The 27,742-nt window shown below is 35.7% G+C and overlaps 1 protein-coding gene across 1 annotated transcript; it reads left to right on the forward strand.

Moving 5' to 3' along the window:
* Positions 1-3,045: 3,045 nt before the first annotated feature.
* Positions 3,046-27,003, forward strand: LOC139126267 (ubiquitin carboxyl-terminal hydrolase 2-like). Its single transcript, XM_070692314.1, has 12 exons — positions 3,046-3,200; positions 6,602-7,536; positions 10,795-10,863; positions 12,781-12,907; positions 13,618-13,729; positions 16,131-16,241; positions 16,593-16,761; positions 17,798-17,884; positions 18,929-19,007; positions 19,229-19,327; positions 19,740-19,863; positions 26,765-27,003. The coding sequence occupies exons 2-12, from the start codon at positions 6,712-6,714 to the stop codon at positions 26,844-26,846; spliced, it is 1,884 nt and encodes a 627-aa protein (XP_070548415.1). The 5' UTR covers positions 3,046-3,200; positions 6,602-6,711; the 3' UTR covers positions 26,847-27,003.
* Positions 27,004-27,742: the final 739 nt, after the last annotated feature.

The raw sequence follows: 27,742 nt of genomic DNA on the forward strand, positions 1-27,742 counted from the left end.
CACGAGATCCATACAACAGAGAAAAAGATACAGATTATTAAAATTGTTTCTTTAAAGATATTTTTTCTGGGTTCATAACGGTTTTCAGGATACAAGAGATCCCGGCCCCGCAACCAACGCGGCTCCAATGCAAAGTCGCTATCCGTATAAACGCACCCGGCCCACAGCAAACTCACCTCTTGGTTTGCTTCTTTTGTAATGAATTTATGATACATATATCGGAATTAAAAACTATTTACTGTCGACTGTGATTTTGGCTGTAGAGAAGATCGGACCATGGACGTAATATTACGTCTATGTTTGGACTGTGATCGTATAGTTTATTTAGCAATGGAGCTTAGCATGCCGCCTCCCATTCAAGTTCGCATCGACAATCTTCAAACTCAACTCACATTCCAAAATTGGACAAAGTACAAAACTGAACTTTCAACAGGACAAAATAGTATCCAAGTTGTACAGTCAACAAACTGTTTAATAGTGAGAATGCTACTGGAGGGTCGAGCATGCACAGATCAGTGTTCTTCAAGAATATATCAAGACCTAGAAAATTATACTCCATAAACCCTTTTTAAGAGCCTTTTCCGTTTGTGTAACACTGGAAAAAGTGGAGAAATCTACCCCACTTTCCTAGAACAACAAAACTCATTCTGTGATAAAATTTGTACCATGAAGCTCATCATCTATTTCAATCCCCATACTTAAACTATGATCACTCAATCTGAATTTCGATAAAGCTCTGAGAAGTGTAAAATTTGACAAATTGTTCAGGTATTTTTTCAAAATACAATTCAGACTTGAAAGTTCTGTACATACATAATTTGTTACATTCTAAATATTTTCTTTTATCACTTGACATACTCTCCTTACAAGTGATCCCTGGATATCTTCCTTTTTATTGTCTTGTTTAACTGGGTATATGATATCACTCTTATGAGTTGAAAACATATGATTGTAACTTCCCAAATTACAAAGAATAAAATTTGCCCAAGGAGAATTTATATCTTTTTCTTGAAACGCCTGTTTAAGAATATGATCTCCTGGCAAACTATTTAACCTACACCAATATTTTAATAACAGACAAATAAAGATTGATCTGTCCAACTTTGCTCTCATTCCTTCAAGTAGGGTACATTTACTCACTCCCAAGATACATCTGCTAATATACATACATAGACCTTCAAGGCAATTATCAGTACTTGTAATTTCTGTTCGACAGATTTCTTAAGCATAAGAAAGAATTGGAATGATTAAAGTATCAAAGACTTTTAGACAAAGTTTGGGACTCAACACCGTTTCACTTAAAATTGACTTTCTGATGCTGAATAAAGCTTTCATTGCTTTATTTTTAAGAGTAAACTGATTCTGTTTGAATTTTCCATTTGGTGTAAAAACTATACCTAAATATGTATACTGATTTACAGTTTCAATTGCATTTTTCTCATATTAAAATGACTCTTTATTAAACGGTCACCTTTACTGAAAGCCATCGTTTTTGGTTTTAAACAATGCAACTTATTCAAACAAATCTGTAGATAAGTTTTGATATTAAAACTAAATCGTCAGCATATAAATTACAATTTAAATTTAGATCTCCCATATCAACGGGAAAGAAAGAAATTTCACCAAATATATTCTGGAGATGGTTAATAAATATGTTAAACAATGTAGATGAAAGATTACAACCTTGTTTTTACGCCCCCTCCCCATGAAGAAAGAAACCAATCGAATATATATCTGGAATTTTGTTTGACGTTTTCACGTTATACTGAGTATTATCATACATGGACATCACAACTGAATTAATCTCTGCATTTTTAAAAATAAACCCTTACTGGAAACAGAATCAAAGGCCTTTTTAAAATCAACAAATGCCACATAAAGAAAGTTTGGTGATTTTAAGGCCCTTTAGCGGTGTCATTTTATGCGTGGGACCATCTACTCCTGCATGAAACGGGGGTCGGGCTCAGATTTTCAAGCGTCAAGACGTGAGCATATATAGTGACGAACGCGAGCTGCTGGACGGACGGCGAAAGTGGGTACAACGTTTTATTGAAGTATTTGTTGTGGAAAAATAGCATCATCGTTTCCGAGACTACGTCTAAGGTCACTGTCAAAGGTCCAAGGGACCATGATTGGGTGGCGAAATCATGCTTCATTATATTGCGGCAAAGCATCCAATGGGTTTGAGGTGGTAATAGCCTAACAGAGAAGATTAGGCCGGGAAATCATGGCGTCAAAAACGTATTTCATTTTGGCCAACTTGGCCTAGGTGACACTGACATTACTTTCAATATTTTGCCAAATATGGTTTCACGGTTTACAAGCGACAGAAGCAATTATAGTCGAAGTATGCAAAGGTCTGCCTCTCGATCCATTGTCAATGTTCAAACTACATGTATTGTATATCATATCGCTCATACATACACAGTTACGAACCTGGCCGCAACGCCTGTGTCGACAATCTTTGCACTGTCGTGAAGGAATGGTCACACAGATGCTCGTTAGCTGGGTAGTCTGCTAAATCGATCGATTTTCGGCTCGACCTATCGATCCCGTACTCGATCTGCCCGCCACTGCAACCTCCAAGGAGCAGTTTATAGGTTGCAGTGGCGCCCAGATCGAGTACGGGATCGATAGATCGAGCCGAAAATCGATCGATTTAGCAGACTACCTAGCTAAAACGAGCGCCTGAGAATAGTGTGAGGTCACTTTGTGCGGAAATACAAGCTATAGCAAAATAACAAGCAATAGGCAAGGTCCAGTCTGCGTGATGGGTAAGATGGGTAATGCTGGTGTGTATGTGCGTCCACATGTAACGATTCGAGCGTTTTGGCACGAATGACCCCGTGACCTAAGCTTTATTTCCCACAATTCATTGCAAACACGGCCTTCGTTTGGAAGTAGTGATTCGGGTATGGGTCAAGTGGTGGCGCAGTAGTTTCCGGCCTTGAAACATATGGAATCGGTTTCCGGTGCGTAAGTGCGCAGTGCATGCTGTGTGGTGGTTTGGTGGCTTTGTTACTATGGCACCACTACTATATCACGTGACAAGATGGAGGCCATCTTGGAAATGCAGTGTTGAGTTCATTCTCAATCGTACATTTGACAACTGTCAGAGTGTTAGGACAGATGACTATCTGACCGAGTTTTCGATTTTCGCATAAGCTTGGCGAGCCTGATAAGTCTTATTCTAGCTACTGGTAAGTTCATTTCCACTTTTTTTTGGCCACTCCGGGTTTTTTCCGAGGCTATTATGATTCCAGCAGCGATCTCGGGAACGACCCCGGTCCGGATGACGCTGAGACACAGTGGATAGAGGGACTGTGGCTGAGAGTAGACATTCCAACCATGTGAAAATATGGCAACTCATCCGTTGCATGACCGTCTTCGCGTTATATGGTTATAGGTACGGGCGTGTGTACCGTCTGGTTCGTTTGTTACGAAGGTCCCTGCGTGGCAACTACCCGCAAACGGATGTGTACATCATGAAACGATCATGCGCTCCTCCCCTGTAGCGATATGATTATGAAGTGAAATTAGTAGCGCCGTTTGCGGTCACGAGCAAGCTTGTTAATTAACATTAGATATACCCGTAGAGAACATCTATGTTACTGACGGTACACAGAAGCTTTCGTTAGAAAATGTGAAATTGTGGTGTCATCAGAAGCATTAGGGGTGGACCATTTGATATCGGGGGGGGGGATCTTGAAGATGTTTGAAAGAAACTTTAGATTCCAAGAAACTCTATGGCAAAATTATGAAAGAGATTGCCAGCAGAGATGAAGTAAAAAATAAGGCACAAACAGTAACTGTCACTTATTACTGTTCATTTTCAGCACATCCTTCGGATGCGCCATTTTTATAACATTTTTCATTTTAAAGATGTATTTTGTCATTAAAACTTCAAAGCATGTTACAGGAAACACCTGTTAATTTCCAAATATAAAGCTACATTAAACGAATAATAGCTATAGTATGCTATACCCTTAATTTGAACCCATGTATCACATAAACTTTTGAAACATTACAAATTATACAAAATGTAGAACTGCCAAGCACTTTTGTAGCTTATACATAGTATGCAGGAGCAGCATTTTGATTTCTTGGCATCAACAGTGTGCTGAAAAGTTCCTTCTCTAAGTTGCAGTGTCAAATCGAAATTAGCAGTGTCAAATAGAAATTTTTCCTATTGGAAAATGTCTCTTTTGACAAAGTACTATAGTGAGAAATTTTGTATGTAATATAATTTTGAGTCTTCACAAAACCTGCATGTCTAAAACACTCAAAATGGCCACCAAATGACTGCATTTTAAAGGGACATAAGCTGTAACTTGTGGCAAGTTTTTCAGTATTCTGCTTCTGTATCAACTACCGTGTCTGACCCTAATCTGTTTGTCATGCTGAAATTTTGAGTATTCTTTTTGTCAACACAGCTTGTATGTATGTAGTGATCATTGTTTATTGTTTACAAATGAATTCTAGTCGAGTCCAGACTTGAATACAATGTTATTTTCAATAATAACAATGTAGATTATATTCATATAGGTTGTGTTGCTATGCTAAATACTTGGCGTTAGGGATTCAATGCAGAAAATGTAAGGAAACCACAAAACAAGTTCTGAAAAAATAGGCAAAAGATACAGCTGATGGAGCTTTAATGTATAACATTTTCAAATTTTCTTTATCAGGAGAGGGACATCACCCTTCCAACCTCCGCTGGATAATGGGATTATTATTGTGTCATTCCAATGTATGTAATACCACTCCCTCCATGTTTTATGCAGTTGTACAAATCCTTAGTGGGTTTGTGCCATATAGCCTTCCACCAAGAAAAAACATAATCACTAAACAGTTGTCGTGGATTTTTAAACAGATTGAGTCCACAATGACAAGTTCTCCCATCAATAATCATGCCACAGTACAGGTTGCTTCTAATCTCTTTCGAACTTTCAAGCATTCTGAAACACATACTGTACAGTATGAGTATAGTTACATGTTACATGTCAATTTTGTGCTGCCGTACATTTCTTCCCCAGGTGGCTTTTGTCATGTCATGTGATTGTAAGAATATTTCTCAACAAAAAAAAACATGGAATACCAAATAGTCCAACCCTTAGAGTAGAGTAGCTCAAGATTTTGCCTGGGATTGTGGGTCTGGCAGCAAAAGTAGATTTTGCCATCTGAACCCAACCCCTAGCAGAATCTTCAGCTACTCTACTGCAGCTACAGAATATGAACAGCCAAATACATAATCCATGTATCGCGTAGTGCACTGATTACTATTGATTTGTAGATTGCATAGCAGAGCCAAGAGCCATACTTGTTCATCTGAAATTGTACTTCAAAGGATGGATCTTTCCCATGTAATTGAAGTGACAAGTGTGCAAGTCCAATGATGAGCTCAATGAAGCAATCATTCCATAGTTTTCCGCTTCTACAATAACTAATTTGCCTAATTCTATGTCAGTTGAACTGATCAAGTTGCCAGGCTATTTTTCAAGCAGTGTTTTCTGTAAAGATTATGCAGACTATTCACTTTCATCATTGGAATTTACTGGACCATGCCAACCAAGGGAACCAATATTACAAAAATGTACCGGCCTGTGAGACATCCTTTGTAGTTCACTCATTGTTTAACAGCTATGAAATGTAACACAGATTTATTCATCAACTCAAATTGTAGCAGTGACATACATGTATTATGATTTTTCCACTTTCTTGCAACACATTCTAACCCCAGTATGCAGTACACTTTTGACATCTGCTTTTAGTTTATTTTATGACTGACTACCTGTGAAAAATTGGCTTGCTTCAACAGAAACTGGGTAGATTATTTTCAAAGTTGTCAACTGCCAATCAATTTTTTCTCCAGAACTTACTGTGCTAATCTTCCAAACTCCCACCGGGTTATCAAATTTTCCGGCCCAAAGTTTACGTGAACCAATTTTGATCACTGATTATCGGCAACGCCAAGTATGAGCTTTCTTGGCAAAACAGTATCAGGCATTCACTTGCACCACCTGTGAGCAACAATCAACTTCTACTGCACCTCAAATCTGCTCACTAGAATGGAAGCTGAATTAAGCTTTTTACATCACAAATTCATGTTTCAATAGCTATTACCATAGAGTCAAATTTAAGGCTTAATGTCTGATACTTAGGCTACATGTATAGCATGTCAATACAATCAGACAACTATCAAAGAAGAACATCTTCCAGTTTTGATAGGATTGGTTTTTAAAGAAGTTTTGTTTAATTATTCCATTTAAGAGGAAATATAACTGGGAAATGATAGGTAAACTATGAAAGGACAGTAAAGTGAAAGTAAAAGTTCTAAAAATTGTTTAACACTTCATAATTGAAGAACTTTAAGTCAAAGTAAGCTAGATAACTTCTCCACTAAAAACATATTTATCATCATTTTTAATGTCTATCTTAGACAATGTATCATATATTGGTAAATGTAGATTGCTCTTTGAGCTTGTAAAAAGTTACCACCTTTCAAGTCACCTTGATAAATTGTATGTCCATACTATATATGTCTACTTTCAAATCTACTGAATATTGAAATGATTGGTGTTTTAATTCTTTACTTTGACAGAAATTTTGAGTAAAGGTCAACATGATGATATTCAAAGGAAGGTGATACACCTGCTGATCAAGACAAACTACAAAAGTTGCCTAGCAGCTTAATAGAGTACATGGCAAAGGATGTCATATTCTAAACACAGTATGTCATCACCATTGACAGCTAATTACAGACTGCACTCACCAAACAATATGACAAGACATATTGGAAGCCCGAGTACAAGAAGACGCAGCAATGAAGTTTACCCATCAAAACAGTATGACAGTACAATGATGTATGGGACTTCAAGAAGGGCACCTGCTCCACGGCCTTTACCTCCAGGACCTGGACCATTGTATTCTGATGGAAGAAAGATGGACAGAGCATATATAAAGGATAATCTTCGGAAAAATGACACAAACTCCAGAACAGGACCACTTCCAGTTAAACCAGTACACACAGAAAAGTCATATGAATATTATGGTGATAAAAACACTTATAATGCATCAAATTCCCCATCACACAGAGGAACTCTTACGAAATCTAAAAGAACACAGAGTATGACAGATCTTACCAGTGACTTTGGTAGACTTGATTTACATGATACCATACCAATTAATAGAACCAGTCGTCATAATAGAGGCAGTATGACAAACATCTCAGACATCGATACAGGGAAACGATATGAAATGCTTCAGCATTCTAAAGTGAAAGATGATGCTGATAAAAAAGTGGATGAACTTTTTAATTCATCATACAAAACAACGTACTCATCTCACTTCACCAGTAAAACCTCCAAGACTTCACATCCATACACCAGCAATAGTGGATATTCCAGTAGTTCAAAGGAACCCATAACAGCAGTGTATCCATCAGTACTTAATAGCAGTCGCTCCAACTCACTGGACTCGGATAGCTCATTAAGAGAAAGGACAAAAATGACAAAAGCTGAACCACTCACTTCATATGTAAGTATCTATGTGTGTACTGTCATCAGTTTAGTAACTTGTAAAGTGTCTTTACTTTCACTACAGACACATTTACCACAAAGATTAACTGGACATTTGTAGTGGGAAGCTACTCCTGTATAAACCATATACCATGCTCTGCCTGGTTCTCAGGACAGCTACAGTACCTCCTTTATGTTTCCCACTGCAGACGTACCGGAACTCTATCGTTATCCCTGCTGATAGGTGAGACTCTCCTTATAAGAAATGTCTAAGGGTCAACCATTCTAATACCCTGTGTCTTCTAAGCATAAGTCTGAAAGAGGTTTATTGATAATATAATAATAATCAAAATAATGTAATGAAAATCAAAAATGAAGGGTAACAAGGTCATTTATGTGATCACAAAAAATCCATTTAAAGATTCAAAAGAAATTGCTTGTAGAAGGTATTGAGAAAAAAACTGATGTAACTCATTCATTTTTGCATGGTAAGTTTAATTATGTAACCACAGTGTGTCAAGATGTCTTCTACAGGAATACCAGATTGTTTGGATTTTACAGCACAGTATCCAACTTGCATCTAGCAAAAGAGTAGTGAATATTATTTATCAACGATATGCATTCCAGTGAAAAGAGATTTTTAATTGTATGTGATCAAAGTAGATTGCACCTTAGTGACATATATGTTGACTTTCAAATGTATTCAATACTTTTCTGGTCAACCTCTTGTGGGTTTCATAATAATTCTTTCAGAGAGAGAAAAATTTAATTGTTGTACCGGTAGTTTTTTTGGAAATCGAAAATTTCATTTTCCAAATACAGTTAACACAGGGATGGCAGCCATTTTGAATTTAGGTAATTTGTTACTAAACTTTGCTCAGTGACACCTGATTTTGATTCTTGGCTTTGTAAGAGAAAAGTTGAAAGTTCAAAGCCGAAATGAAAAGGGAAAAAAAATTCCAAAAGATTATGCTGGTCTACTTATTAAGTATGTACAAGAAGATTTGAGACAAAAAAGTTCAAATAAAATTTTTGCCATTTTTGGTCAAAATATTTGTTTCTCAAAAGTTACTCGTCTGATAGCTGTGATATTTGGTATACAGGTTCCTAGGCTTTATCTTAATGTAATATATTGAAATTGTGATGAAATCATCAATTTTGTATTTTTGCAGCTAATTTTGCCATTTTTGGTGAGGCCATCCTGAAATGAGCCATCAAAGATATCCACCTTCTTCATCAATACGTGTGTCACAAAAAGTTATTCTCTACATAACACAGCAGAACTCTGTCAACTGTTGGGTCGCTTGTTAGCTCACATTTGGTTATACTGATGTGAGTTTATCGTATAAGCTGAAGTCGATGGCATCTCAGTATGTATGTGTGTATGTATGTACATGTATGTATGTATGTATGTATGTATGTATGTATGTATGTATGTACGTACAGTATGTCCGTCAACATCAAAAACACGCAAACCGCTGCACGTTTCAGCTTGGTATTTGGTGTGTGGATGCATCCTGGGCTATAGATGGGATTTTGTTCAAATGAAGTCTGCATTGCCAAAATTATGCAAATGAGCTTACAAAATGTGAAAATGGTCAAGAATTAATAACTCAAGAACTACTGTTTTGATTGCTCTAAAAATTTGTGTGCAAGTACCTTAGGTAAACCGTAAACAGTTTTACAAATATTGTGAAGATATCCTTAATTTTGTATTTTTGCTGAATTTTTTGGTGATTTTTCTCATTTTCAGTAAAAATTCTTTTCTACTCTGAAACCGCCTACCCAATGGCTCTCAAATTGGGGTTGGATCTTTGCGAGGGTGTTACTCTTCTAATTTGTTGAAATTATGACAAAATTGGGAAAATTACTATTTTGGAGCAATTTTGTCATTTTTGGTCAAAAAATTTTAAACAGTATTTTCTTTTTAAAACCCCTGGACAGACAGCTTTTATATTTGGTACACAGACGTACAGAGATGACAATAGTTAGATATGTGGAAATTGTCCTGAAATATACAAATTTGTATTTTTAAGACAATATTGTCATTTTTGGTCAAGAAAACTTGTTCTCAAAATTACTTGTTTGATAGCTTTGTAATTTGGTATAAAGTCCTGAGGTATGTTATTAGACATATTTTCTGCTCAAAGTGTTGGGAAACCCCCAAATTTGTATATTTTAGGTAATTTTCTCAGTTTGTGACCTTAAATGACCTACACCAACCCAGGATATGTTGTGAGACAGTTTTGAAGGCTGTGAACATAATTTTGTCATATTTGGTATCAATTTGTAGGACATTTTGATCCAGAAAACAAAGCTGAGGTGAATTTTTTCATTGCGGACCAATTTTTGCAACTTTTCTTTGTAAGACATTCAAGAACTGATGACAAATTTGGATCCAGGATAATTCCAGATGTTGTAATCACCGCCCACAGTGGAAGGCATTTCACTATCTGTAACTAACTTAAGCACCGTTTACATTGAAATGATAACACTCATTGCATTAATTAAAAACTCCCCAATGTTGTAAATAAATTTCCTGTCATCTGGCGTTATGTAATACCAAGGAATGGAACATTTGATAATCAGGAGTGGTTAGGGTCTAGAAGATTGATTAGGTAGCATTACTTTTTTTACCAGATCCCTTGTACATTTTTTTACCCACTCCCTTCTTTTCTTTTTATCAAACCTTCTCTGTCTATTTTTTGTTGTTGACATTTGCTTATGTATTTAGGATCTGCTTGTCCCATTGCTATAGAAGTTGATATGCATGTTCCTAAAGATAACCTCCAGTACCTTAAAGTTGGAGACCTTATTTGCTTTTGACATTCTTGTTTTTCCTGGTTTAAATATTTCTCGAGTGGACCAGTGCACACCAAATGTGAGCACACTGTCCTTGACAGTATTTTTTTTTTTTTAACCGCTGGTCAGACAGCTTTAATATTTGGTTTACAGGTCCCTAGGATGACCTTAGTGAGATAATTTCATACAGTTAGGAAATACTTAATTTTGTATCCATGTCTATAGTAGCTTCAGGGATTTTGGCCCTATGTTTTGTATTTAATTCAACCACACTATTTGTATAAAAATTACTGAAAATTCTAACTAATTTTACTGCTCTGTATATATGGTTAATACTAGTATTTCATTGTGTCATATGTATTGTATTTTGTTGTTGCATGTTTCTATGTTGTGATTTTATTGTACATTGTTTGTCACATTGATTCCAATTATTATCAATCAGGATGTTGAATATTTCTGTATCGTTATTCATCAGACAAGCAGACGAAGTACCAGTAGTGGAGTCACTAATGGATTAGTGGGACTTAAAAACCTTGGAAACACTGTAAGTTTTCCTGTTTGATCTGTACATGTACATGTACAGTAGATGATGATGATTGTGTATCACTTGTAGAATTGGAAGTTTATTACTCTCATTAGCTAACAGACTAAGTGTATAGAAACTATAAGTATGGGTATTTGTCTGGCATTAGTTTATGTATAATGTTTGTATGTACACTGTATCAGTGTATGTGAGGAGGTCTGTCTACACAAATATCTTAAGAACTGAAGTGCATGTTATTCATTTATGGCAAAATTGAACCATTTCACATCTTTTGTGAAACAAAGCCGATTAGTTTACTCTTTAGCCAATCATGCCATCTTGTCAGATTGCTTTGAAAGTTGGTATCTATGTTCCCTGGGATGACCTCAGTCACGTTTGTATAAATTGTATTGAAATTTTGATACATGTAATTTTGGGGCAATTTTTCCCAATTTTTGGTCAAAGTTATTTCTCCAATAAGTACTGATCTTATGACTTTGATATTTGCTACACAGGTTCCTAAGGTTGATCAAAATGTGATGTTTTCAAATTCCAATAAAATCTGCAATTTTGTATTTTTAGGGCAATTTTTGTTATTTTTGGTCAAACAATGTGTTGCTCTAAAACTGCTAATTTGATAGCTTTCATATTCGGTATACAGGTTCCTTTGGTTTATCTTAATGTGATATACTGAAATTAGGATGAAATCTATGATTTTGTATTTTTGATATTGAGTAGACAGATATGTTCTCACAGATGAGCAGAATTTAATATGTTCAAATTATAATGATTGCAGATGTTTTTGCAATTTTGGTCAGGTCAACCTGAAGCGGGCTATTCAAAGATTAGATATCCTCCTTCTTCAGCACATGCCACAAAAAGTTATTCTCTACAGAACACAAAGTAGCTCCATTGGCTGTTAGGTTGCTTGTTTTAATTTTCAGGGAAATCTCTTCAAGTTTTTATGTTGAGAAGTTTTTCTTAATTTTTGACAGAAAAAAAATCACAGAAATAGTCCATTGTATTGATTTGAAATATGGTTTGTAAATCCCTACAAATGTTTTCATACATATATTACCATGTCAGAATGAGATGAACAATTGCAATACTTTTTTGTCTTTCTTGTTTTTTGTAAACAAATGTCTTACAACAACTACTTACAATGTTGGTTAGGGTTAGGGTTTGAAATTTGGCGTGAAGGTTACTTTGAGTGGTGGTACATATGTTGATGTTGATATGAACAAAATTTATAGATATTGTGAAAAGATTATTTTATACTGGAGCTAAGAGTACATAATGTGGTGATTTAGTAAGCATTTGATATGGTAAACTGTATTTGGTGTTGAAATGCAGTAAAAAAAATGATTAGATTAGGAAACATAGCTGAGGTGATTTTAGCAGGTTTTGTTTCCAACAAATATACATTGTATTCCAAATTTTTTTCAATGTTGTTTAAGAGTATCAAGGTTGTAAATACTTCACATACTTCCTGCAATCTGGTCATTGTATATCTTGTGTAAAGATGGTCAATACAAAGGGATGGACCATTTGATATCCTGGGCGTGGACCAGAAACAATTTTTTGGGGGGGCCCTTTAAATGCATAAAGTTCACCTTGCCAGTGTGTAATAAAATGATTAGCGGTGACTGAAGTAGATAAATGGGAAAAATACTGGCTCTGTATGTTTTGCCGCTGCATATTCTGTCTTTCCTTTGAATTTCATTACATGTAGGTTTATCCAAATAGGTTGAAATTTGCTATGACAGTGATAAAATATTTGATAATGATATAAACAATTATACATCAGGTAAAAATTATACCGGTAGGTGTCTTTTTTCAGGATAATTCACACAAACAATTGTATTTCATTATTTCATCATGAACTGGGTAGTACGAGTACCTTCAATAATAATCTTTCTATTGATACTTTCTTTGCAGTGTTTTATGAATTCCATTTTGCAATGTCTAAGCAATACCAGATCTCTGCTGGAATATTGCCTCAAAGATGATTATGAGAAAGACTTAAATCGATCCAATAGCAGTATGAAAGGACAGCTGATGACAGGTCAGTGGCTATATTCAGGCTTCATAGCTCTTTTAAATGATAGAGACAAAATCATCAAATCTTAGAAAGACAGCCCTCAATCCCAGGTTTTCACATTTAGGGTTGATGAAATTGACTGTTTATGTGATTTTAATTCTTTGTTCTTTTGAAAGTTTTGCACGGTTAGTCAATTTGTTCAGAGATAAAGCTGTTAAAGCTGATGTTTGAGTTGACAGCGTAAGGAATGTGTAGAGAAAGATAAAGATCCACGATGCACATTACAGTTGTCCAAGAAATCTAAACTCCATGATAAAACAATGTATGTGAAGTAATTAAAAGTGAATAAATAGAAGCATACAGGTACAAATATGCAGAACATTGAAAGGTTAATAATCAGACAAAGGAACAAGGTTTTTTGCCACCTTATGTGACAGTCAAAGTGTTCAATTGAGAACTTTGTGTTCCTTCAAGTCATGGAAATCATGTCAAAGATCATTACACTTATGGTCTTGCTCTACTTCACTACAATGTGAATCAAAGTTTGACATCATAAACATCGCCAGACACATATTACCGTTGTCTGTCAATGACATAAGTAGCCAGTTGCATCATGGGCTTTACATGGGTTTTAAGGTGTGTACTGTAATTGTAACACATATACTGTACATTGATCTAGGGTCTGTAACTTTAAGATCCATTGGAGACTAACTCATAATTACTACAATTGACAGCATTTGCAGAATTACTGAAAACAATGTGGAAACCTCATATTGATTCCCCCGTAAATCCATCTGCCTTCAAGACACAAATCCAGAGATTTGCGCCAAGATTTGTTGGATACAGGTAATGTACCCGTACTGCATGTATTGTTTCCATATACAATAACATGCATGCATGCATGCACAAAGAGTTATTCATGTTTGTCAATAAAGAACAGTTTTTGTGTTTGTATTTGTTTTTGTTTGTTTCTTTGTTTGTTTACAAGTATAGTCAATAAATGATACCTTAAAAAGTTTCTAATACTATCCTGCATATATGAAATAAAGCATACATGTACCCCCCGCCTTGGCCATGAGAAGTAAGCTCTCATGTGTATCCACCACTCTCTCTGAATACTCACCCTTTCTGATAACTCATAAAGGGATACATCTCTGCTTGTCATTTTGCTCAACCATCCAATTTTCAAGTCTGGCAAATAACATGGAATAAATGCCTAATAAATAAAATACCGCTAGTGTGCAGTGAATATTACCTGTACTTACTGTATCTGCTCTTTAATTTATTTTAATCATATGGAAAGGCTGAAACTTAGTGATTTCTTACCTTGTTCTTCAAGCTCTCCGTCAATGAGACCCTTAGCTACACTTAGGCAAGTGAAGATATGATTTAAATTCAAATTGGACCAATCGCATGGCTTGTATTTCCTGCCAGTGCCCTAGCTACTCACATTACCATTGTTGCAACACTTGTCCAATAGGGAATTTACATCGACAACTTTTGCCTTCTTTATTGTCCCTTTTAAGATTCAGTTTACAATTACTGTAAACCGTGTAAATTTTCAATATGTTTGATGCCTAAAGGAGTCAACCAGCAGACTGCAACCATAACATTATATGATACGTATACTCTTCTTATGAGCAGATTTAAATTCAGCATACAAGCCTGAATGTCAAAGGGTACAGTGAATCTGAGGAAATTTTCTGCAGGGTTGTTTGCCAAACTACGACACCGCTTTTACCTGTATAATCAAAATGTCAAAATTACTCTTTATCTACACAAGAAGTACATGGCTGCATCTGTGTGTCCACTGTTGAACAGACCCATTGGACGAGCGGCACAATATGTCTTGCACTTTTTACGTGTAATGCACAGGCTATCCAAAAGCCTGCCTAAGATAGGGTTCTACACTTGCACTATAAATCAGAAGAAAATCTATTGACATTCCACGAAAATGGTCAATACCAAGACAAGTTGATGCCCAAGTTACAAATGTAAGATGTATAATAATAAGGTTATCTTGGAAATGCCGCAAATGATACGCTAGAACATTTCCGTCGGCCATTGCCCTCCGCTTCATGTTGGATAATAGGCTATGTCAATAGCCTTGTGCATCCTTTGGGATATTCATAGTAACCGATAGTACTCAGACAAAGTGCACCAGCATTTGCAACTGGCACTGATATATGCTAATGATCACATGTTGGATTTTCCAATCCAATAAAAATTAATCTGAAGCATATTCAGAAATTTGTTATTCCCCACAGACACCGGGGGGGGGGGGGGGGGGGGGGGGGGACTTATAGGTTTGGTCATGTCCATCCGTCTGTGCGTGCGTGCGTGCGTGCGTTCACGCAGATATCTCAGAGATGTCTAGAGTGATTTCATTCAAACTTGGTACAAGGATTACTTCATATGTCACACATATGCACATCAATTTGTTTTCTGACATGATCCAATATGGCCGCCATGCGGCTATTTTATTACGATTTTTTCATGTACAGAGCCATAACTCAGACATATTTCAACCGATTTTATTAAAAGTTGGTACAAGGACATTGACAATGTCATAGATATGCACATCAATTTGTTTTGTGATACGATCAAATATGGCTGCCATACGCCCATTTTCTCATTCTGTATACCTTACTTTGATGTCAGTTTGCAGAGGTAAACAAATTGTTTTGATATTCTGCTCTACCTAGATATTCAAGCTGAAAAGGAATATTCCATCCAAACACTTTTTAAAATATAACAGAAGCACTAAAAGTGATATTTACTTCAAAAGGAAAACTCTACTTGTTGCCCCTTAACATAAAAAAAACAGTCAATGACATCACAGTCTTCTATTGTGACTTACACAATATATCCAATGATATACCAGTAGCTGTGACTGAAAGATGGGCTCTCTTTCAGCCAATGATATAACACATGGATTTCCATCCTGTTCAATATTTCTCCTGAAACCCAGCCAGTGAAGATGCTGTTACAACTGTGCACCTTCCCTTGTTGCCGGCATCTAATGAAAATACTGCAACTGGTGACTTTTGAAGCATGTTTTATTTGTACAACATGTTATGAACATGTCCTGCGTCAGGAGCATCTGTTTATCTTGTAAATCTCTTTGTCTGGTTGTTACATCTCCACTGTATTGTCATTACTACATTCAGTAGCAAAGACTCTGTGACATAGGCATTTTATTATCTATGTGAACAATTAATATAAACATTTTGATTTTTTTATCCAGCCAACAAGATTCTCAGGAATTTCTTAGGTTTCTGCTAGAGGGGCTGCATGACGATATTAACAAAGTAATGAAAAAACCGAGATACAATGAAGAAATCCCAGATGATATACCGTAAGAATTTCAAATTCCTTTCTACATGGATATCTATGAGTTTTGTAGATGATCAAATACAATTGATGGTTAGAAAGTTTTGACCTTCAAAGAATACAACAGTGGTTAATATGTCTGGAAAGCTTACCATGTCATTTTTTATAGGCTAAACTTATACATGAGCAACCCACAATATTCTACCTTTGACAATTCAATTCAGTCACGTCATACACAACACATGTAAAGAACAATACAGTGGTAAATAAATAAATTTTAGGCAAAAGAAAAGTTTTTTCTCCTGTGTTGCAATCCTGATTTCCATTTATCCATTTATAAATTCAGTATTAATCATTTATTACTTCCTTTGAACAGAGATAAAGAGAAAGCACGAGATGCATGGAACAGATACACCAGTCGGGAAAATAGTCACATTGTTGATTTGTTTGTTGGTCAGTTGAAGAGCACCCTTATGTGTACTGTCTGCAGACATTGCTCTGTGACCTTTGACCCATTTTGGGATCTGTCATTACCAATACCAAAGGTAAAGTGTTTGCTTGTAAAGTGTTAAGTTTAACAGTATATGATTTAAAATTTAAATCTGAAAACATGTTATTGTCATGCTACACATGTGCTTCCTGTAAGTTATGCTAGCTGTTAGAAATTGTCCTATGTACTCATTACTTTGTTGTGTGTGTTCTCATTGTGAAAGGAGTGAATGAAAGTGATTGACATGTGCTGTGGTTTGTTAGAGTGTAGTGACATAAAGTGGTAGTCTCAGTCAGTTCATTTGTTCAGAGCAGAGCCACACAGATACTTTGGCTGACTTCTTTCAAATGTAACACAAGTACAATAGGGAACTACTCAAAGGTTTCTTATCATTGTAATTTACAGTGCAATGTAGCTGTAGTTTTAATGTCGAAGTTGGTAACAGTATCAGGAAAGTGGGTGCAGATGTGTTGGAAATTCCAAGGAAAAGTGGCAGCATTTCAATAATAATCAAGGTCCTAAATTCAATAAAAACAAGAAATTTTGTCAAAACTCTTTATGCAGAAAAATTATCCCTTGAATATACAAGTGTGAATTCTGTAATTTATGGGATTTTGAGTTGATTGACTAGCCTCCAGTCTGACCCTCCCATGTTTGTCCAAAAGAGGGTTTTAAAGGCACTGTTTGCAATCCCTAGGATCCCCTTTGTTCTAGTCTGTAAGAGGATTACGGATGTGTGATAGCCTTTTTTTTTCGATTGAAATTGTAATCGGGTGGGTAAATTTTCTGATTAGACAATCTGGTGCCAACACAGGCCTTTAACTGTGAATGAAAATGTAAAATGAAATGATATGAAAATCTTTACAACAAGTATATGTATCCATTCTTGCCATCAAGAATCTTCACAACCATTGGTAGGTTGCAGTGTCAAAAAACTGAGCAGTTTTCAAATTATATGACTGATGGTACAGTGCTGATTGATAACAATTGTTTAATAAATCTTTATCAGGACTAATCTTTTACAGTTACAGCTATTCATGTGTTCACCAACTAACATTTGTCTCTAACTTCTCAATGCCTTTCAATTTCAGCCAAGTGGTTACTCTGACGATGTATCCCTCAACCAGTGCTTTAAAGTTTTTACAAAGGAAGAAATCTTAGATGGTGATGAAAAGCCAGTGAGTAAAGATGTCTTAAACTAAGTACAATATATTTCAGTTCATCCTGTTCACCACAATGGTTTAGCCCAAACCCATTGTTATCAATAGTGATTTTTGATCTGTTTACTTGGCTTATTTTTATGGAAATTCAGTACATAATTACATTTGTGTGTTCTGACAATTGGGAAAGAGAGTTATTACCAACAAAGTATCCAACCAGTCACAAGATCAAAAAACAAAAATTCTTAATACCGTACTGCGATATTATCAGTCAGTCTTTGTGAAGTTATCACCAAGGTATCACATAAATTACCATAAGCATCTTCAAAGAAGTGCCAGTTGTGAACAGTTGTAAATTCCGGTGGTGTCTGAAGTTGAGCAAAAACATAACAAAATGTTTGACCATAGCCCCTAATCAAGAATCATTGGTATTTCTAGAAAATCACAAAAGCTTTAGAGTATGTTTTACAGAGGCAGTATTAACAGTGAAGGTTTGTTAAATGTCAGCCGTTCATGTCAGCTGATGACAGTTCCATTACAACGTTAACAGGATGATGTTCCATGTGTTTGTAGCTTCACATATTGGGAGGGAGCACACTTTTAATAAAGGACTTAAATTCCCAAGAATCAAAATAAATATAGTGTGCGGCACTTTTATTTCAATCACAGCAGATGTGAATTTCACCTTTATCTGGTGCCTGTTTTTATCTCAAGTCAATGTACAATAAGATTTGAAATAAGACACCTATTGATGTGTGTGATTTAATGTGATAATTTAGTGAAATGGTATAATTATTGAAATGGTGTAATTTAATGAAACAGTGAAATAGTATAATTTCAGTCAATCAATTCATGGAATTCAACATTCATACCAACTTTTGATAGCATTTCAATTCATATATTTGGCATTTCTTTAAAATTTTATACAACTGCCCAGTCATTGATTTCTTAATATATTCACCATTCTTGTCATGTATCATTTAGTGGTTTAAACCATACAAAGTTTGTAGGCAATGCTGAATCACATCTTACCATAATGGTGTTGGAATACTTCATTTGCAGACATGTTCACGGTGTCAAGACAAGAGGAAATGTATCAAGAAACTATCCATTGAGAAATTCCCATCAATTCTTGTCTTACGTATCCTTTATATGGCAACATTTATAAAATAGGTGCACTTCAGAAAGCTTTCACTTTATTTAACCAAATGCTGCACTTCAGAAAGCTCTACTCTGCTATTGGTTATTACTTCATCTATTTGACTTCCGGATTAGCTCTTTGAAATGCTGTGGACAAATAATCTCACTGTGTGTCACAGAATTTGGAATGCTCTACATATTTCCTTGATGTATTAACTTCAGATCTGAAGAGATTTTCAGCCACAAAGTACCGGGCAAAGCTTACTTCAATGGTTGATTTTCCTTCTGATAATCTCAATTTACATGAATTCAGTTCATCTGGTAAGTCAGTACTTAACATGTTATCACTCCATGTAAGCTATTTCATGGGAAATTGCTTCTGTTTTGGTGAAAAAAGAAACCATTGCACTTTATAGAAAAAGGAGTTGTACAGTGCATATGCACAGACTGCATATCCACAATTATTCAATTTGCAATTTAATGATTTAAACCTGACCCCTTCTTAGTTTCATCTGAAATTCACAGTGTATCCAATCGTAAATTTCTTTTTGAAATTATAAGTGCAGATGCCCCTTTCCCATCCGTTTTCTTTCTGTGTAAATTCCCCTTTCCCATCCATTTTCTTTCAGATCTGAGTGATTTTGTAAGGAGTTTTAAATTTTTCAGTGACTTCCCTCTGAACTTAAACAGTTGTTCAAAATAAATTTGAATTTATGTTTGTACATGTACACAGGTAATGGACCCTACTACAGTTTGTATGGTGTGTCTAATCATTCCGGCAGTACTTATGGAGGACATTACACAGCTTATTGTAAACATGCAGCAACAAGAGAATGGTATACTTTTGATGACACCAGGTAATAGCTCAATTTACATTGTCTTCTCTACAAGTTTTGCCACATTCTGCATTCATTCATCATTCAACAGTCAATTATTTTATCACATCATTCAAAATTGACAACATAATTGAAACGCAATATTAAAATAAAAGGAAGCAAAAAATTTTAAAACGTTAGTCATTATTCAGAAAGTAAAGCTTCAGATAGGGTGTACATGTAAGTGTTACAATTCACACACATGTGCTAACCATAACCATGTTTGTTTCCATGAGGCACTTTAACTTACTTAGAAGATAGTCTATTTCAGTAGAAGATTATGTCAACATGTGTTTTTCCAGCACATTGCATTCACATTTGGCTGAGCACTCAAAAATTCTAGAAATAACACTCATCTATAGGCAGTAGATCTGTAGGTGAATATAGCAGATAAATTTGTACACATCATCTTGCTTACGTTTTTTATCTGTTTGAGTAGATGGCACTTTTTAAGCTATCCAGGCTGTCAGAACTGTTGCCTGACTTTTGGTGACAGGGTAAAAACAATCACCAATTATTGTTGGGCACATCAACAATTTCAGACACTTTACTTGGTCAATTACAGCCATGCTGCTAACACTACATAACAGGGCTTTCATTAGGTTTTTTATCAACAGGCTGAATTAATTTATCAGGAGGCTAGTTAAGGCAGTGACCAGAGGTCGCTGCAGCGGATGACCAAAGGTCATCGGCAGGGGGAGAGCTCAAGAGAGGGGATGTGCCCCTCTCTCGAAGGGGGTTTTAAGGGGTCTCCCCTAGAAAATTTCGAGATTTTATGGCTTTTTACAGCTATTTTATGGCTTTCCAGATGCTTTTCTATGCATTTTAGAAGCTAAATTTATTCAGCATTTTATCAAGTTTGATAGCTTTTTTTGTGTAAAATCATTAAAACATAAACAGTGAAACAAAAATCCAAGGAGAGCAAGTACCAAAAAGCAATTGAGGAAGAGACTGCACACTGGTTTCGAAACATAGCGTCAAAGGATCACGCTGTCATTTGACAGCCAGGTTACGGCTACATATCAAGAGCCACACATACACAAACAAACATAAACACAGAGAACGACACAAATAGTATAGGCAATGTGTGGAGCCGCTTTCCCTTTATTATATTTAATAAAAATAATATGAATCGAACAGTAAAAATTTTCTCATGCGATCAGTATAGTATAGAACAACTTCGGAGTAAAATTTGTTGAACCAGACTTAGAGTCGGAGACGCTGAAGCTACGCTTGAAAGTGGAGACTGTACAGTCACAGTCACCATGAGTACGGCATAAAACAAATTAAAAAACGGGAAAAAAGTCCAACATTTTTTCAACCTCGTATTGAACCTTAAAATATGAGTATTTTTGACTCATGTGACTCACTATTCAAGATAAAATATCGTTTAGCAAATTAGCTTTACCCTTAGTGAGTGATCGTTTCTCTCGCTGCACGATCGCCAGAAACGACTACATAAGCTTACGTTCTCCACCATATACTAGCCTCATGGCATTATACGGTTGATTCAGTTGACTTCATAAATCCGAGATTGAAACTATGTAAACGTCCGTACTCCATTGTAAATCCTTCTCGTGGCATAAATTCTTGACTTTCAAGAAATTTGAAGCAATAAAAAATTACCTCTTTTCTTTCCTCCTGACCCCCGTAAATCAAACAGTCGTCGCCGGCTTCTTGAAATGGTATAAAGGTGAACCAGTAGTACACAATAGACAAATCACAGGATCCGACATTTGAAGATAATGGAAATAAACCAATCACATTGCGCGACACGTCAATGTCAATTGACTTGATTGGACAATTAGATCATAGCATTATCTGACTCTTGAGTGAAGCTTTCGTATGATGCGGAAGTAAGTTAGCGAGGCAAGTTTGCAGTATAGATTCACCCTTAATTGAAGCGTAGATCACATTTTCACATGCAACTTTTTTTAATTCTGTGTAAAAGCTGATCATAAAGTGTTAAAGGAAGGATCGGTGTTTGATTTCAACTGGCGATTGTTCCGTTTTCTATGTAAATGCTAATAATAAGGGTGAAAGAAGTGATATCGATATATGTTTTCAACCGGCGATCTTCCGTTGTCAGGCGGCGAAAAATTGCCATGTGACGGCTGTTAATGAAAGCCCTGCATATATGGAACCTTTTTAAAGTTTCTTAAATAAAAAATATCTAAAGATATTCTCAATGCAGTATGCTACACTGATACACAAAGTGAATCTGTACTGAAGGGAAGAGAGGGCTGATTTAAGCTGATAGTCAGGAATCCGATGCATCAGGCTATTACAATAGTCCAGTCATAAGGTGACAAAAGCATGTATTTATTTCTCTGTTGTTGGCGTATCTATCAAAGAATGAATTTTTACGGATTTTGTACAGTGCAAAAAAGACAGATTTACAAGTGTTATTTATTTGACTTGTCATTTAACCATGGGAATCGAGCCAAGATCTTTTACTGTGTTGGACAGGGTGGCATCGAACCTATCAATCTTGAGACAGTCATGTTTAGTCACTTCTCGTTTGAAACACGATGAAAAGTGAACTACCTCAGTTTTCATTGTTTAGGATCAGCATGTTTGCCCTCATCCATTGATGCACATTATCAGTGTATAATTCAAGATCCAATTTGATATCATCTGGACTAAATCTGAGAATAGTCAGCATAAAGCATCATCAAGAGGAGTTGTGTAAAGAGTAAAAAGTAAAGGTCCTAGGACAGAACCTTGTGGGACACCAAATCATAGAACAGCATCTTGTGATGTTGTTGAATTAATATAAACACATTTAATTTGGTCTGTTAAATATGATTGAAACCACTGCACTGTAAGGCTATACCTGTTATTCCAACATGACACTGCAATCTATTGAGAAGAATGTCATGGTCCACAGCACAGGGATATATTCAGGGACAATAAATACTAATATGATAAAAACCAAATAAGTTTCATTGTCCACAAGTTTTTTCTGTCCGCCTTTCTCTTACCTACAATGTGCTTGCTTGAGACGTAACGGACTGTGCATTGTGTGTATGTATGCGTAGTAAGATGCACCCTCTTTCGGTGAACTCTTGTTTCCGTGCATGACCTGAATATTATGTGGGATTATTGAGTCTGCACAGGATTATTGAGTTTGATTCCCCAAGGGGTGACAGCTGGCTGACTCGCCGTACGATGTGTAACTCAAAGTGCTCGGTTATTTGCTATGCATCATGAATATTCAGATGTTTAGGTGGGTATGTTCTTGCATAAATAAGTGTCTGTGTTGATACGGGTAACTAGCTGGTCGGTAAGTCGAATATGGAGCAATGTGTCAGCCCTCTAGCCACTGAACTGGTCGGTACCTTGTTGGGTACCTTAGTTGTAATTACTTACCTCGCGGCGAAATGACCACATCATAATCTTCCTGTTTGTATACGCGTTTATTTCTTGTTTATTCCCCAGCCTAGGCACGCTATCATTCATCAGGTTAACTAAGTGTTGCTTGCTCATTAGAAATTATAATGAAGGTTGGCTCACAGGCAAGTTTAGGTTCACATCGTACGTCTTCCAAATGTAGACTTCGTAATTGGTGATTTTAACAGTCCCGATCATCACCAATACTATAACAAACAATGAACACTATATATGTGGTACATTTGTAAAATTACTTATGATTGACCGTGATTTCGCCAGCCAGCGAAATCACAGTCAGCCGGCTGTCTCCCCTTGGGGAATCAGGCGTGATAATCCCACAACAGATGCAGTTCATGTGCAGAAGTAAGAGTTGACCAAAAGAGGGCACATTTTACTACGCATATCTAACACAGTGTGCAGTCCGTCATGTCTCAAGCGAGCAGAACGTATTTGACTTACATTGTATGTAATTCTTGTACTGTATAAACCCTATCAATTCACCCAGAAAAAAATAATTAATAAGATTTTAAATAATTGAATTAATTAGGAAATCATCAAAGCCAAAATAATTTTAGTGTGGAATTATCAGAAAGTTCAACCTTTTTTGACAGTTCATAGTGAAATGCTTACCATCTTGGAGGATTAAAACATGTAAAGGCAACTTTCCTGAATCCCAACTTTGATATTCTGAACCACCATTTATGTTATCTAAAAGAAATTGCTCATAATAGTTTGTCAGGATAGGGTGGTCAAATAAATAGAGATAGAGAAAGTTCTAATTTCCATTTATGGTTGACTTGGTAAGGATAAAATAAGATTACTTTTTCAGGAAAAAAATAGAGTGGTCAATTAAAAGAGTGGTCAAAGTGATATGGTTTTTATGGTAAAGCTTGGCTGTAAGATTCCTCATGTGCTATTTATAGCAATTATGCAATCTGTGTAAACAGTGCAATGAAAGTGTAACATGATTCCTTATAATGCTTTTGATGACCTTGAACTTCTTAAGTTTCAAACATTTGTCTTCAGTGTGCTTTCTCTGAGTACATACAGTCTCAACTTATTCAACAGAACTTACTGGTTTACAAGTCCCTAGGATGACCTTTAATAATAGTGAGATAATTTCATACAGTCAGGAAATACTTAAATTTTGTATCCATGTCTATGGTAGCTTCAGGGACTTTGGCCCTATGTTTATAATATTAGTATTTATTTTAACAGAATATATTCCTGTGGTCCCGAGTATCAAAAGCAGCTGATAAATCCAGCATAACCAAAATGACATCCTTTCATGAATCTAATGCTGTCATAATATCATTATGAACCCTAAGGCAAAGCAGTTTCAGCACTGTGATTTGAACAGTAAGCCGACTAGCATTTTGCATACAATTTATTTTCTGATAAATAGATTTTCAATTGATCCGCAATTGTACATACCAGTACTGCATGATGATGTCTTGACATACAGATACTACATGATATCTTGACCATTGTACATATGGGTACTACATGATATCTTGACCATTGTACATACCGGTACCACATGATACCTTGACCATTGTACATACGGGTACTACATGATATCTTGACCATTTTACAAACCGGTACTACATCATATCTTGACTATTGTACATACCGGTACCACATGATACCTTGACCATTGTACATACCGGTACTACATGATATCTTGACCATTTTACATATGGGTACTACATGATATCTTGGCCATTGTACATATGGGTAATACATGATATCTTGACCATTTTACATACCGATACCACATGATATCTTGACCATTGTACATACGGGTACTACATGATATCTTGACCATTTTACATATGGGTACTACATGATATCTTGGCCATTGTACATATGGGTACTACATGATATCTTGACCATTGTACATATGGGTACTACATGATATCTTGACCATTGTACATATGGGTACTACATGATATCTTGACCATTGTACATACCACTACTACATGATGATGTCTTTACATATGGATACTACATGATATCTTGACCATTGTACATATGGGTACTACATCATATCTTGACCATTGTAAATACAGGTACTACATGATATCTTGACCATTGTACATACCGGTACTACATGATATCTTGACCATTGTACATACCACTACTACATGATGATGTCTTTACATACGGATACTACATGATATCTTGACCATTGTACATATGGGTACTACATGATATCTTGACCATTGTAAATACAGGTACTACATGATATCTTGACCATTGTACATACGGGTACTACATGATATCTTGACCATTGTAAATACCGGTACTACATGATATCTTGACCATTTTACATACCGGTACTACATGATATCTTAACCATTGTACATATGGGTACCAAATGATATCTTGGCCATTGTACATACCTATACTACATGATATCTTGACCATTGTACATACCTATACTACATGATATCTTGACCATTGTACATACCGGTACTACATGATATCTTGACCATTGTACATACGGGTACTACATGATATCTTGACCATTTTACATAACAGTAGCACATGATAACTTGACCATTGTACATCCAAAGAGAAAACCACAATGAAAGGTTTGGTATGATCTGATGTCATCCATGTTCACACTACATTGGCAAACATGACCATCATTTCTGTGTATTTGACACTTGCTTGTATATGTTCCAGGGCAAACAGTCTCTCTCACAAAGTTTTTGTCAGAACGGGGGATTTTCGGTTTAGACAGGTTTCACTGTAACATGTGACAGACTGTAGATTGAAAAATTAGAACTTAAATTTTGGATAAAGTGTTTTACAATAAACAGAGGGGTTGGTTAAAGTATCTGTATCTTTCTGGTGATCACTTCTAAGTCGACATCTTTGTCAACCAATTAATGGTACTTGTAGTTACTGCCCAGAAATTAATGACAATGCAAGGAAAGCCCAATTACCATTTACAAAATGACTGCTTTTCTCACAGGTCCATGTTTATGAAGAACACAGACTTTGGGGAAAGGAACAAACAGTACCATAGAAAAATAAATTTGACAAACATGTACAACAATATTTCAACTGTACTGAAAGGGCATAAATTCTAACATTTTAATGATCCTGTAGATATTTTTAAGTAATTATATTTAATGAGGGATAATTAATACAAACCAAAGAAATCTCTGCATCATCAAAGTGATCTCATCCAAAGTTTCAATGTAACATAAAGTATATTTCTCAGTGGCTTTATGCAATATAGTTTAACCCTTTCACCACCATGGTTTGTCCCAAATCCATTGTTTTCTATGGTAAAGTTGGACCTGTTTTCTATGGTAAAGTTGGACCTGTACACAGGAAACTGGGGGTGAAAGGGTTAAAATCCATAGTTACACCAATGATGGTAATCTTTTCAGTCATTGCAGAATATTCAATTCTGATTGATGAAAACAGATGAATAATGATATGAATTATAACATTCTTTGTCTTTGCTTTGCAGGGTCAGCAATATGTCATCATCTAGAGTCAAATCATCACAGGGCTATGTATTGTTTTATGAAAAAAAAGCCAATGAGATCTAGAATGAAATGCCCAGAAAATCTTCAGAACAAATGCAAAGTGTACCTGTGATTACCAAACTTTGCAGTGCTTCCACAACTGTGCTGATGCTACAATTTATGTTTCTCACGTCAACTGAAATGAAAGCTGATATTCAGCATTGGATTAATGCCATGATGAAAGCCTTTATACACAGTAACGTTGACAACATGAAATTTGTTGATAGGACTTTGTAAACAGACTCTGATAGACTTTAGCTGTGTTATAGTCTACGACAAACACCATGAAAAGGCTCAAACACTCTAGAGTGGCACAGACTACAACTGAATATGTGTTCATAAAGCAAATGTAATACATCTTACCATACCAAAAAGAAGTTAATGTATTCTGATCGACATTATGAGAAGGATAAACAAAAGTGCATGAGGCATTTTGTACACTCCAAGTTATATAATGACATTGGAAGTAGAAGTGTAAGCTTGTTCATATCATGTTTCAGTTTAAATAATAATACAATGTTGATTTTTTAAATCAGCACTATGTTAGTAGCAAGTGATAAGTGCATGGTATGTTCAGTGAGATAGCATGTATCATTTAACATTGAGCCAACATATTCAGTTGCAGACTGTGCAACTTAAACATATTTTCGAGCAGGAAGATTTATGAGTAATGTGTAAACAACAGTACTATCAGAATATTGATTTCAAGTATGCAAACTGAATGAGTGATTTTTTTACGATGGATGTTGATGAATTCCTAGAAATCAGAGATCTTTTGATGTATTTTTATTCAGTAAAATTAGAATTTTTGAATGTGTGACCTCTGTTGAAACATTTTACAATGTGCAGTGACAGAAGCAAGTGTGTTCATCAGAAATATCTGAAATGTTTTATGACCAGTTGATAGTTTTATGGTAACA

The sequence above is a fragment of the Ptychodera flava genome, assembly GCF_041260155.1.
Source record: "Ptychodera flava strain L36383 chromosome 3 unlocalized genomic scaffold, AS_Pfla_20210202 Scaffold_27__1_contigs__length_13241970_pilon, whole genome shotgun sequence".
NCBI classification, from domain to species: domain Eukaryota; kingdom Metazoa; phylum Hemichordata; class Enteropneusta; family Ptychoderidae; genus Ptychodera; species Ptychodera flava.

Coding starts and splice junctions, on each gene's coding strand:
- LOC139126267 (XM_070692314.1), top strand. CDS start 6,712: ATGTCATATTCTAAACACAGTATGTCATCACCATTGACAGCTAATTAC. Junction 16,242..16,592: donor GAAATCCCAGATGATATACC/GTAAGAATTTCA, acceptor TCCTTTGAACAG/AGATAAAGAGAAAGCACGAG. Junction 17,885..18,928: donor TAGATGGTGATGAAAAGCCA/GTGAGTAAAGAT, acceptor CTTCATTTGCAG/ACATGTTCACGGTGTCAAGA.